Source organism: Gossypium raimondii, chromosome 5, assembly GCF_025698545.1.
Source record: "Gossypium raimondii isolate GPD5lz chromosome 5, ASM2569854v1, whole genome shotgun sequence".
Lineage (NCBI taxonomy): Eukaryota > Viridiplantae > Streptophyta > Magnoliopsida > Malvales > Malvaceae > Gossypium > Gossypium raimondii.
Genome location: NC_068569.1, coordinates 48462785 through 48475865, shown reverse-complemented (window position 1 = coordinate 48475865; position 13081 = coordinate 48462785). Strand labels below are relative to the sequence as shown.

The 13081-nt window shown below is 37.2% G+C and overlaps 1 protein-coding gene and 1 long non-coding RNA gene across 3 annotated transcripts in view; both read right to left on the bottom strand.

Moving 5' to 3' along the window:
• LOC128041239 (uncharacterized) overlaps nt 1-12324 on the bottom strand; it is a 34799-nt gene extending 22475 nt beyond the window's left edge. Inside the window, exons 1-5 of one of the 2 annotated variants that reach the window (XR_008195958.1) lie at nt 12194-12324; nt 10460-10519; nt 9840-9881; nt 5861-6007; nt 4881-5763 (exon numbers count right to left, since the gene is read on the bottom strand). This is a non-coding gene — a long non-coding RNA (uncharacterized LOC128041239). Of the gene's footprint in view, nt 1-4880; nt 5764-5860; nt 6008-9839; nt 9882-10459; nt 10520-12193 lie in introns of those variants that run through there. The other variant, XR_008195957.1, reaches the window with a different exon arrangement.
• On the bottom strand, nt 6016-8436 carry LOC128041238 (uncharacterized). The gene is made up of 2 exons (XM_052630826.1): nt 6660-8436; nt 6016-6586 (listed from the first exon to the last, which is right to left on the bottom strand). Exons 1-2 carry the CDS (start codon nt 7234-7236, stop codon nt 6393-6395), a joined length of 771 nt encoding a protein of 256 aa, XP_052486786.1. The 5' UTR covers nt 7237-8436; the 3' UTR covers nt 6016-6392.
• Nucleotides 12325-13081: the final 757 nt, after the last annotated feature.

Genomic DNA, 13081 nt, shown 5'->3' with positions numbered 1-13081 from the left:
CTCGTAGCTTGGAGGCAATGGTGCAGACTCATTTCGCTAGTGGAGTACCCTATATTAAGTTATATGTACAATTTACATCGCCAAATGATGCACTTGCGACTGGTGTTCGAGAGGTATATGCAACCCCTGCCCGACACTCAATTAGTGGGTTACAAAACACGGAAAAACCCATGTTTGGTAGCGGTGTGGAATACACAAACCCTACGCAACACTCTGTCGATGGATGGGACATGCACCTTGGTGGGTCGATGTTGGATGTTGGAAATATGTACTGGGGAACGACATCAACTTCTAGTGGTTGGCAATCTACATCCAATTGGGGACGTTGTGGAATGCCCAGAAGAAGGGATGCTATACTCCTTACGACGTCTACTGGTGAGGGACCTCATACGTTGTAGATGATGGTGGGTTAGAAGATGACTTCGATGTGGATCCACCATGAGTGCTCAGGCCCGATGGTGCAGAAGTTGCATTATTCTCTGAACCGGAGCCAATTCCAACTAAACCTGAAGATGTTGAAGGGGGTTCAGATGAAAAAGAAGATCCACGATTCAGGGCATACTCACCTCCAGCCCACATGCATAATGTTGATCTGACTGCAGATGATGCGTTGGAGTTTCCAGATCTACCACACCGGTTGCGTGATCGTACAAGTTTGTACTGGATTTGGGTGAATTTGAAGTTGGTAATCAGTTTTCCAATAAGGATAGTTTTATTGGTGCTTTGAAACAACATAGCATCAATAACGGCGTTAACTACCACGTCGTTAAGTCCAAAGCTGATAAGTTTGAGGCAAAGTGTGCAGTGCAAGACGATACATGTTCAGGGAAAATCTATGCCTCGTTGAAGGAAATGACAGGGTTATGGGAGATTAAAAAGTACAAAAGTCCACATACATGTGCTGCAGGTACAATATTTAGGGTTTCTGAATAATATTGTTATTATGTAATGTTGTATTATTTAATGTACTCCATTTATAGGTGTTTTACAAGATCATCTCAAGATGGATTCAGCTATGTTAGCTAGCTTGATATTACCCACGGTGAAGGCAGATCACAGGACTTCAGTGTCATTCTTAATTACCAATATTTGTAGCCAAATAGGGTATACGCCCTCTTACTGCAAGGCTTGGATAGCTAAGCAGAAGGCATTGGAGAAGATGCATAGTGGGTGGGACGCTTCATATAATGAAATATGGCAGTGGTGTCAAGTGCTAGAGAGATACGTCCTAGGTTGCATAACAGACCTTCAAACGGAACATGCGTACTACAACGACAGATTGCTACGTGGATGTCAAGTGTTCAAACGCCTATTTTGGACCTTTAAGCAATTCCGAGACGTATTTCCATACTGCAAGCCATTGGTACAAATTGACTGTACCCTTATGTTTGGTAGATATACCCATCGGCTATTGGTAGCAGTGGCACAGGATGGTAGTAGGAGAATTCTTCCACTTACATTTGCAATAACACCGGGGGAGTCAGCTGATAACTGGAATTTCTTTCTATCTATGTTAAGGAGGCATGTGTACCCTCAACCTGATATATGTGTTATTTCGGATGGGGGCACCGGCATACTAGCTGCAATTGATTGACAAGGAAGCTTATGGCAGCGCACACACCATCGGTATTGCCTAAGGCACGTTGCTTTCAATTACTATAGGCAATATCCATCTAAGAGTGAACGATGACAAGTGACCAACATGGGTATTTAGTCTCTATTAATATAATTTCGTTTGTCATTTTAAATTTATTCTAATTGAAAGAGTGGTATGTAATATTGGCTATGAACTTATATTGGCAGGGTATGAAATAAATAAAGATCATTTTCATGAGATGTTGGCAGTTTTGCATTCAGTTAACGGCGAAGGCGCGGACTACCTTTGTAGCATACCTTTCGAACAGTAAGCACAAGCATACAACGGCGGCCTACGATATAGTCATATGACCTCAAACCTGGCTGAATGCATAAATTCTATTCTAAAAGGAACGCGCCATCTATCGATAACATCGATTGTGCGAGACATATTTTCGTTTGGCGGCGCTATTTCCAAAGCGAGCAGCGAGTTATGCAGGCCAGATGCAGGGAGGCCATGTATGATGCAGTAAGGTAGTACAAGAAATTAACAAGGCCAAAGCGCAGGCGAACACCATGCACACAGTGTGTCACAATCGAGACAACTTAAGGTTTCGCGTGACAGAGTTTAACAGACTGCACCAAGGTGTTATTGGCGGGCAATATCGTGTACACTTGCGAAATAAGACTTGTGACTGTGGGATGTTTGACGCACTTCGTTATCCATGCGCTCATGTAATTGTAGCTTGTTAGAATCTCCGTCTAGATCTGATGAGCTATGTCGACGAAGTGTAGAAATTAAAAAACATGTACATCTGGAGAGATGTATTCCCACCGGTCCCAGATGAATGTAAGTGGCCATCTGTATCGCTTGTTCCCTTTAAGCTGTTACCGGATAGAGAATTGCGTCGCAAACCAAAGGGTCGACTTTCCTCGATTAGAATATGTAACAATATGGATATCCGAGAAACAGCCAGTCAACAGAAGTTGTGCGGATGGTGTAGGAACCCAGGCCATACAAGCTATAAAAGTCAGTAGATCGGATCTTGCAATGCTATATTCGTAATATGCATGGTCCTCCATCACCGTTGGTAGAGAACTACCTACGGACGGCGGGTTTTTTGCACGTGGCGATAGTAGGCCGGGGATGCAAGTTGGATCTGAAACTTATTAGTGCGTTGGTCGAGAGGTGGAGACCTGAGATGCATACGTTCCATCTTTTATGTGGAGAGTGCACTATCACTTTAGAAAATGCCAATTTGCAATTGGAATTGCTGGTGGACGGGTACGCAGTCACTAGGTTTATTCAATTTGATGATTGGGGAGTTGTATGCTACGAGCTTTTGGGCACTATTCTAGAGAATATTAACGGAGGTCAGATCGTGATGAGCTGGTTACTAGATACATTCCCGTATTCGGATAATGATACAACCGAACTAGAAAGAATCCGATATGCTCGCGCATACAATCTTTAGATAATTAGAGGTTATCTGATGCCGGACTTGTCACGGAACCTCGTACATCTAAGATGGCTACTAAAACTCGTTGATTTTCGAGCAGCTGGTGAATTAGTTGGGGGTCTACCGTGTTGGCAACATTGTACCGGGAGATGTGCAGGGCGACGCAACCGAATAAAGAGAAAATCGGAGGTTGCCTGTCACTACTGCAGTCATGGGCACGATTTTGCTTTCCATTTTTACGTCCTCAAGTGGATCACCCGTATACATTCCTACTCAAAACGAGGTAAATTTTATATTAGATTTTACAATTATTAAGTAGATTTAAAATATAATCGAATGCTAAAAAATTATTTAATTAGGTGGAACCATCTTGCAAGTTATGCTCTATTACCTACCTCTTTTGAAGATATACGGCTTCTATTAGACCAACGGTCGGAAGCACAAGTATTAAATAAAATAGATATTTCCATCATGAGATAGCCGATTGGTATTTAGTATTTAGTATATAACTAATATTTCCATCATGGTCATACAGTTTCAATGGGCACCATACAAGGATCCGGCAATTCGGGCAGTAATTTCGGATGAGTACTTCCAAAATCCAAATGCTTGGCATGTGAAAGTCCCATTGGTTAACTTTGCGTCTGTGGAGATGTACCATTCGGACAGAGTATTACGGCAATTTAGATTTCGACAACCGATTCCCGTGGCACCTGAGGTGTTGGATAATCATCACAAAATCGACCTACGGCAACTGCATACGGATTGGTCGAGATTCTGGTCATACTATATCCAAATGAGAAAATATTGGTATGATTATATACCAACTCGGGAACCGATCATCGTTCCAGAGTTAGCGTGCGTGCCACAATACATGCCATGGTTTAGGATCTAGAGTTAGCGTGTGTGCCAGAATACATGCCATCGTTCCAGACTTAGAGGCAGTGGCAATTACGTGTCCAAAGAGAACGACATGGCCCTTTAAATCTAAGAAGAAGGGACGACGATGCAAGCCCATCAATGTGGCCCAGACATTTACCCTGCCTATCATCATCGCCCATACACTTACCAGGCCCAGCAACAACACCGACACAGTCACCAGACCCAGCAATTCAACCGACGATACCCACGACACAACCTTTTCAGATGATGCCAGGTGCGTATCCTAGCCCTTTTATGTATCCTAACCCTTATATGTTTCCTTTTTCTAGCCCTATGACAGGTTGGAGTCAATGACCCGGTTCATCTCTATTTTTGATTACGCTGAGTGGACCACCGATGTATAGGCCAGCATCGTACGAGGGATCACAAGGGGAGCCGTCGGGAAGCTCTTCTTTTTAGCAAACCCCATCATTGTATGGGTTTCAAACAGCTTCGTCATTGGTGATGCAAACACCTCCATAGTCACTATTCTATCAAGGTGGCTCATCGTCCCAACATCGACAACTAGATCCCCTATCGGAGGAACTAGAATCCCCACTGGAGCAACCACAACCCCCGCCTGAAGATGGACAAAGGAGGAATCCAACGCGTAATCGTCGATGACCGCCATGTGGCACTGAATCTGGCGGGCACGGAGATTGATTTTTATTTGTACAAACATTTTGATTACTTTGATATTATTTGATGTAATAAAATAGAAATTCTTCTATATTATTTCATGTACTAAAATAGAAATTTACTTATACATTTTTAATATAATATAAATTCTTTTAAATACGGCAATATGTTGAATATTTCTATATTATTTCATTTAATAAAATAAAACGTTATTTTGAATAAAGTAATTGTAATTTACTTTAATATTTTTAATAAAATAGATTTTCTTTTAAATATTCTGAATATTTGTACCAATTTTTGATTTAAAAAAATATAAATAATACAAAGTTTTTTACAATAACGTTCAACTATTGCGATTTGGGCATGATCGGCTTGTATGGCCTGGGTTTCTACACCATTCGTACAACTTCTGTTGACTGGTTGTTTCTCGGATATCCATATTGTTACGTATTCTAGTTGAGTAAGGTCGTCCCTTTGGTTTGCGACGCAATTCTCTATCCGGTAACAGCTTAAAGGGAGCAAGTGATACAAATGGCCACTTATGTTCATCTAGGACCGGTGGAAATATGTGTCTCCAAACGTTGTACATATTTTCTTATTTGTACACTTCGTCGACATAATTCATAGGATCCAGATGGAGATTCTGAAAAGCTGCAATTACATGAGCGCATGGATATCGAAGTGCGTCAAACATCCTACAACCGCAAGTCCTATTTCGCAAGTGTACACGATATTGCCTGCCAATAACACCTTGGTGCGGTCTGTCAAACTCTGTCACGCGAAACCATAAGTTGTCTCGATCGTGACACTGTGTGCATGGTGTTCGGTCGCGCCTTAGCCTTGTTAATTTCTTGCACTACCTTATTGCACCATACATGGCCTCTCTTTATCTGGCCTGCATAACTTGCTACTCGCTTTGGAAATAACGCCGCCAAACGAAAATATGTCTCTCGCACAACCGATGTTATTGGTAGATGGCACGTTCCTTTTAGAATAGAATTTATGCATTCAGCCAGGTTTGAGGTCATATGACCATATCGTAGGCTACCGTCGTATGCTTGTGCCCACTGTTCGAAAGGTATGTTACAAATGTAGTCCGCGCCTTCGCCGTTAATTGAACGCAAAACTGCCAACATCTCATGAAAACGATCTTTATTTATTTTATACCCTGCCAATATAAGTTCATAGGCAATATTACATACCACTCTTTCAATTAGAATAAATCTAAAATGACAAACAAAATTATATTAATAGAGACTAAATACCCATGTTGGTCACTTGTCGTCGTTCACTCTTAGATGGATATTTCTTGTAGTAATTGGAAGCAACGTGCCTTAGGCAATACTGATGGCGTGTGCGCTGCCATAAGCTTCCCTGTCGATGAATTGTAGCTAGTATGTCGGTGCCTCAATCTGAAATAACACATATATCAGGTTAGGGGCACACATGCCTTCTTAACTTAGATAGAAAGAAATCCCAATCATCAGCTGACTCCCCCGGTGTTATTGCAAATGCAAGTGGAAGAATTCTCCCACTGTCATCCTGTGCCACTGCTACCAATAGCCGATGGGTATATCTACCAAACATAAAGGTACCGTCAATTTGTACCAATGGCTTGCAGTATGGAAATGCGTCTTGGAATTGCTTAAATGTCCAAAACAGGTGTTTGAACACTTGGCATCCATGCAGCAATCGATCGTTGTAGTACGCATGTTCCGTTTGAAGGTCTATTATGCAACCTGGGACGTATCTCTCTAGCACTTAACACCACTGCCATATGTCATTATATGAAGCGTCCTACCCATTATGCATCTTCTCCAACGCCTTCTGCTTAGCTATCCAAGCCTTGCGGTAAGAGGGCGTGTACCTTATTTGGCTACGAATATTGGTAATTAAGACCGGCATTAAAGTCTTAGGATCTACTTTCACCGTCGGTAGTATCAAGCTAGCTAACATAGCTGAATCCATCTTGGGAGGATCTTGTGAAATACCTATAAACGGAGTTCATTAAATAATGCAACATTACATAATAACAATATTATTCAGAGACCCTAAATATTATACCTGCAACACATGTATGTGGACCTTTGTACTTTTTAATCTCCCACAACCCTATCCTTTTCCTCAACAAGGCGTAGATTTTCCATGAACATGTACTGTCTTGCACTGCACACTTCGCCTTAAACTTATCAACTTTGGACTTAACGACGTGGTAGTTAACACCGTTATTGATGCTATGTTGTTTCAAAGTACCAATAAAACTATCCTTGTTGGAAAACTGATTACCAATTTCAAATTCACCCAAATCTTGTACCGAACTTGTACGATCACGCAGCTGGTGTGGTAGATTTAGAAACTCCAACGCATCATCTGCAGACAGATCGACATTATACATGTGGGCTGGAGGTGAGTATGCCCTGAATCGTAGATCTTCTTCTTCATCTGAACCCCCTTCAACATTTTTAGATTCGGTTGGAATAGGCTCCGATTTAGAGAATAATGCAACTTCTGCACCATCGAGCCCGGGCTCTCGAGGTGTATCCACATCGAAGTCATCTTCTAACCCACCATCATCTACAACGTACGAGGTCCCCTCCCCGGTAAACGTCGTAGGGAGTACATCATCCCTTTTTCTAGGCATTTCATAACGTCCCCAATTGGATGTAGATTGCCAATCACTAGAAGTTGATGTCGTTCCTCAGTACGTATTTCCAGCATCAAACATCGACCCACCGAGGTACATGTCCCATCCAGTGACAAAGTGTCGTGCAGGGGTTGTATATTCCACACCGCTACCAAACATGGGTTATTCCGTATTTTGTAACACACTAACCGATTGTCGGGCAGGGGTCGCGTATACCTCTCGAACACTAGTTGCAAGTGCATCATTTGGTGATGTAAATTGTACATATAATTCAATATAGGGTGCTCCTCTAGCGAGCCATTGCCTCCAAGCTATAAGCACTTTTTATGTCGAACGAGTCATATGTCACCGGATCAACAGAAGAACAAAATCGATACGTAATAGACAGAACTTTCATTGGCGTCGTTCCAAATATTTTACGCCTAATTTTTTTACGAAGTTCTGTCCAATCTATGTTCTGGTTAAAAACCAGTCGCACTGTATTCTTTGATAAAAAATAACACCATTCTCGGTGTGGCAAACCTCACCATTATAGTAAATAACAGCACTAATACGTTTACTCATCTTCAATTTCTATCATTCTTAGCCTCTCTCAATTTTTTTGTTGTAACTTACGCAATCTGAGAAAAAAATTTGCATCATTTATAGCCTCAGGCCAAACATGCGCTACTGTAGCAAAAGCGCGTCCACGTGGGAGGTTCTTTCAAAACTTCTACTGACAAAGCATCCTTCTTAAAGCGTTTTTGACACTATTTGCTCGGAAACATTTAATCGAAATTATTTTTTCAGGAGCTACTGTAGCAAAAGCGCGTCCACGTGGGAGCTTCTTTCAGTACTTCTGCTGACAAAACATCCTGCTTAAAGCGTTTTTGATTCTATTTGCTCAGAAACGTCTACTCAAAATTATTTTTCAGGAGCTACTGTAGCAAAAACGCGTCTACGTGGGAGCTTCTTTCAGTACTTCTGCTGACAAAACATCCTGCTTAAAGCGTTTTTTATTCTATTTGCTTAGAAACGTCTACTCAAAATTATTTTTTAGGAGCTACAGTAGCAAAAGCATGTCCACGTGGAAGCTTTTTTTAGTACTTCTGCTGACAAAGCATCCTGCTTAAAGCGTTTTGACACTATTTGCTCAAAAACGTCTACTCGAAATTATTTTTTCAAGAGCTACTGTAGCAAAAGTGCGTCCACGTGGGAGCTTCTTTAAATTAACAAATAATTTAATTAAGTAACCCTCAACCCCAAACCCAAATTTATTTGAATTTTTACTTAAAAACCCTAAACCCTAAACCCTAATCTAGTTTTATAAAAAATTATAATTAATTTACTCAAGTAACGCTGAACCCTAATTTATTTGATTTTCCTTAAAAACCCTTAACTCTAAACCCTAATCTAATTTTTAAAATTTTTTTAATTAAATTACTCAAGTAACCCTAAACCCTAATTTAATTTATTTTTTCTTAAAAAATAAACACGAAAGCTAATCCAATTTTGAAAAATTTATAATTAATTTAATTGACAAAATCTAAACTCTTATTTATTAAATTTTCTCTAATACCCTAAACTTAAAAACACCAAAACCCTAACCCTAGCCTTAAACCAATAACCCAAAACCCTAATCGCAGGAGACACGGGCAAAACGCGTCCTTGAGGAAGTGTTTTGCCTACTTGGACATAAAGCGCACCCTTGAGGGAGCGATTTCTGTCCATGTAGGTAAAACGCTTCCTCAGGGACACGTTTTCCTGCTACGTCCCCTGACATCATGCTGACGTGGACGCACTTTAGGGGAAATAGGGTCATTTCGGTAAATAATTATTTACTAGGCCCATTTCGATAAATTTTTATTAAAATGGGATTTTATATGTAATTTGCCCGCTAAAATGTTTATGACTAGCTGACTTAAAGTTTTCTAGATCCTTCTCTATATCTATTGTTTCTGTTAATTTTATTTCTTCATTTTTCTTCTAAGTACTAAATATTGCTTAAATTTATTATTTTCCTTTTCTTTATTAGTTCCCGACAGAACCTTCATATATAGTTCTAGACTGTCCTAAAGAAGCCAAATAAATTGTTTGACAATATGATGCTTATTAATGACGAATCTATCTAATAATTGGATAGTTTCATGTTCTTTTCGATAGGTAAATTTTTTCTTTTGTTTTTATAATATATCTATAAAATGCCTTTAAAGTTTCAAAATTATTTTCTTATAAATTTAATTTGTTGAAACTTTTGAAGAGTACAATTATCAAATTTTTGGGGAATATTTTCATAATGTTCTTGTTCATTAACAATACTATTTGAGGTTTGGTTAGACTCTTGAGATTAGTTGGAGTTGAAGCTTGCAAAAGTATTGGTTCTCCTAAGGAAAGGAAACATCCTCTTGTTTTCGTATTTCCTACAGGGAGGTTCTACTATCAGAATTTTTGATTACTAAAATTGTCTACAGAGATAACCTGTCCTTAACACACTTAATGCATAACTAACCGGATTGTGTATCAATATTCAACAAAAATAATTATACATTAATAAAAACAATTAAACCATAACTCAAAAATAATGAAAACAAATTTGAAAATTTTCCAAAACTTAAAATTACCTATTCCTCTTTGGCTCGAATATCAGACGAGTTCCAAATTACCTGAAATAATTTATTTAAAAATTTTAACCGAATCTAACTCGTTCCAATGGTATATTGAAAACTAAAACTTTGAAACATTACAAGGCTGTTCTGCACTCTAATTAAATTCAAAATACGTAACATCAATAACCTTTTGATAAATCACATCATCTCGAGTTTAAACTTTCTATTATCACATTTGCTAAATTTTCACCTCATGGTAATTTACTTGCAATTAGCATAAAAATATTAATAATGATGAAATTAAATATTATAACGATTTTATAGCGTAAGATGAAAAATAAATTAAATGCATCTCGCACTGCCCTTCAAATTCACGCTTAAATCTTATTTTGACCAACACATTAACGTTTTAAAATTCAAAATCTACGTATTCAACTCCTTTTTTAAACTCACTACGAAGGTATCCTTTCTCATCAAATCCAATTTACATGCACAGACGATCACTTGACATACTGCAAATTTAAAAATTAAAAAAGTTTAAAATAATCATATGTGTAATCAAAGTGATACTTTGTATGTGAATTGTAAGCTAAGGTTTTGCAGTAAATGTTCATTTTATTCAATTTAATGATAACCTGCAAGTGTGCAGAACGGAGATCAGCCCCCACAAAAGCTACAACCTATCAAGCAAGCATCTGCGACATTGGAATTCAAGAAGATATATCAACGTTTTAAATTTTAAAAAACTGAGGATTTAATTAAAATTTTTCAAAGATTAATGGGAGTAGACTTGATTATCAGCCGAGTTTGGTCAATATAGAATTTTAGGTTTTGATTCAATTAGAATAATAGGTTTAAAATTTTGTCCAAATCTGAATTAGATAAAAAATGTTAAACTTGAGCGCAACCCAACTCATATTAATTTTTTATATAAAAAATTTAAAAATATAATATATCAAATGCACTCAAAACATTAAAATAAATATTTCCCAACAAATTGAAAATACATTAAAACAATCTTAATACTTAAATAAGATTAAGATAGTGCAATTTAGCAAACAAATACCACTAAAGTAGTAGCAAAATTAATAATAAAACAAGTGGTATATAATAATCAAATAATAACAATAAAATAGTAACAATATAATAGTAAAATGACAACAAAACAACACAAAAGTGGTAGCAATAGTAGCAAAATAACATTGAAAATTTTTTTAAACAAATTCGAGCCAGCTCTAGGCAAAAATCTTACCCGAGGCTCAGTCTGTTTAGAAAACAAACTTTTTTTTCTAATCTCATTTTTTAAGCATATATTTGTTTTAAACCTTCCTACTTTTCAGACAGACCTTCATACCTGTGCAAGTGATGGCCTGACCATGACTAGATCTAAATGAGAGTGTTCAAATAATTTTTTAAAAAACTATGGTTAGAATTTATAAAAATTTTGAGGAGATGTAAATTAAAAATTTTAAAACCATGATAAAATACTCCAAAATTATGAGGACTAGGTCCCTTTGTGTCCAAATGAGGTTTCACTTTCACCCTTATAAGACCTTGGACAGAAAATTTTATTTGGAGTAGCCTAGAGATAATTCAAAAATTTTCATATAAAAAATAAATTTTATATAGTGTATATCATACAAACAAACAATAAAAACAAAGCGTCAAATCTGATGAAATGAATCCCGACACGAAAAAGAAATTAAAGTAAGGTGGGCCATCATCACCTCAGTTATTATCTTATTACCATCCCATCCGAAATAAAAAAAAAAAACTTAATATGCATGTGTCTCTGCCATCATTACTGTTTGACGCATGATTCATGAACCCTGCTATGTTAACTGTACTATGAGATGCCTTCATCCAAAGCCACGAGAGGGATTTTCCCATGAACCAGAACGCCCCTACCCCTACCCCGACCCCGACCCCGAAATCCAAAGCCAAAGCCTCTCTCTCTTTCTCTCTCACACACACTCCCTTCGTTTAATTGTTTCTCTTGGCCAGCTCATTCACATCCCCAAGATCCACACACAAACAAAACAAAAATTCTTTGTCAGCATACAAGGAAATGCATTTAACAAAATTTGTAAGTGTATGGTGTGTTTTGGTCGTGTAAATATAACGATGACCAAACCAGCAAACAAGGAACTACAACACAGTTGCTGTATATCAAAGCATCAGTCAGGCAACACCACCAGCGAGAACAACACAGCAACAGGATTAAATTTAAAACCAAGCTTTAAACATCTATTCTTTGTCGTTGCCCACTGTGAAAAAAATTCTTGATCTCTAAAGCACAATGACCGATAAACACAAATAGTAATTTTTGAGTAAAATCCCTAAAAGGAGAGATCCAAAGAGTACAATACCTAAAGTGATGATGGATTGTTGGAGATTCAAAGAGCAAAACACCTAGATCGGCTGCCTTTGTTTGAGAAAAATGAAAAAGAAAAATATAAAGAGAAAAAGGAAAAGTAGAACAACTTAAGGGAGAGTCCTGTTAAAGTCGTTGCCTCCCTGTTGTCTTATATATATATAATTTTAATACAGTGGTTTTTTTCCTTGAAAAAAAAATTAAAACAAAGCGTCGCACTTTTTTTTTAAAAAAAATTCTTTTCTTTTTTGAAGGCTAAATTCTTTTTATAATTTAAATTTGTTACAATAGATTTTCTTAGATTTATAAATTTATTTCAACTTTTTTTTAAAATTAATCTTATTGTATCTATTATTTTTGGTAGAATGCTTAGAATTACTCATAACCCCTTCCTAACCTTAAATAGGAGGATAATACATTTTAGCGCACTCAAATTTACGTCCTTCTACACTAACAACAATGCCGATGTCAATCGAGTTAAGACCCAATCGGCATAAATTTATTTTAAAAATAAATCGATTTTAAAATTAATAAATTAGATATGTAGGTCTATTAAAAAATAAATTAGTTATTTAAAATTAATTTGATTAATTAAATCAATCACATGTCAGTCACAAAATCTATCATTATTTATAATTTCAATATTTGTGACAGAAATATTTGTCACAAAGGATTATTGAGAAATAATATAAAAATTGTGATAGAATATGATTTTTGTCACATTTTTGTTACAAGTCCGTTACTAAATTGTGTCACGTGAATGGTTAACTTGTACATGTTATTTATATTACTAATTCGTCAATAGTCAAACACTGCTAAGCTATATTAGTGACGGAAAATTGTAATAAATTTTTTTCGTCACTATTAAGACATTTTCTAGTAT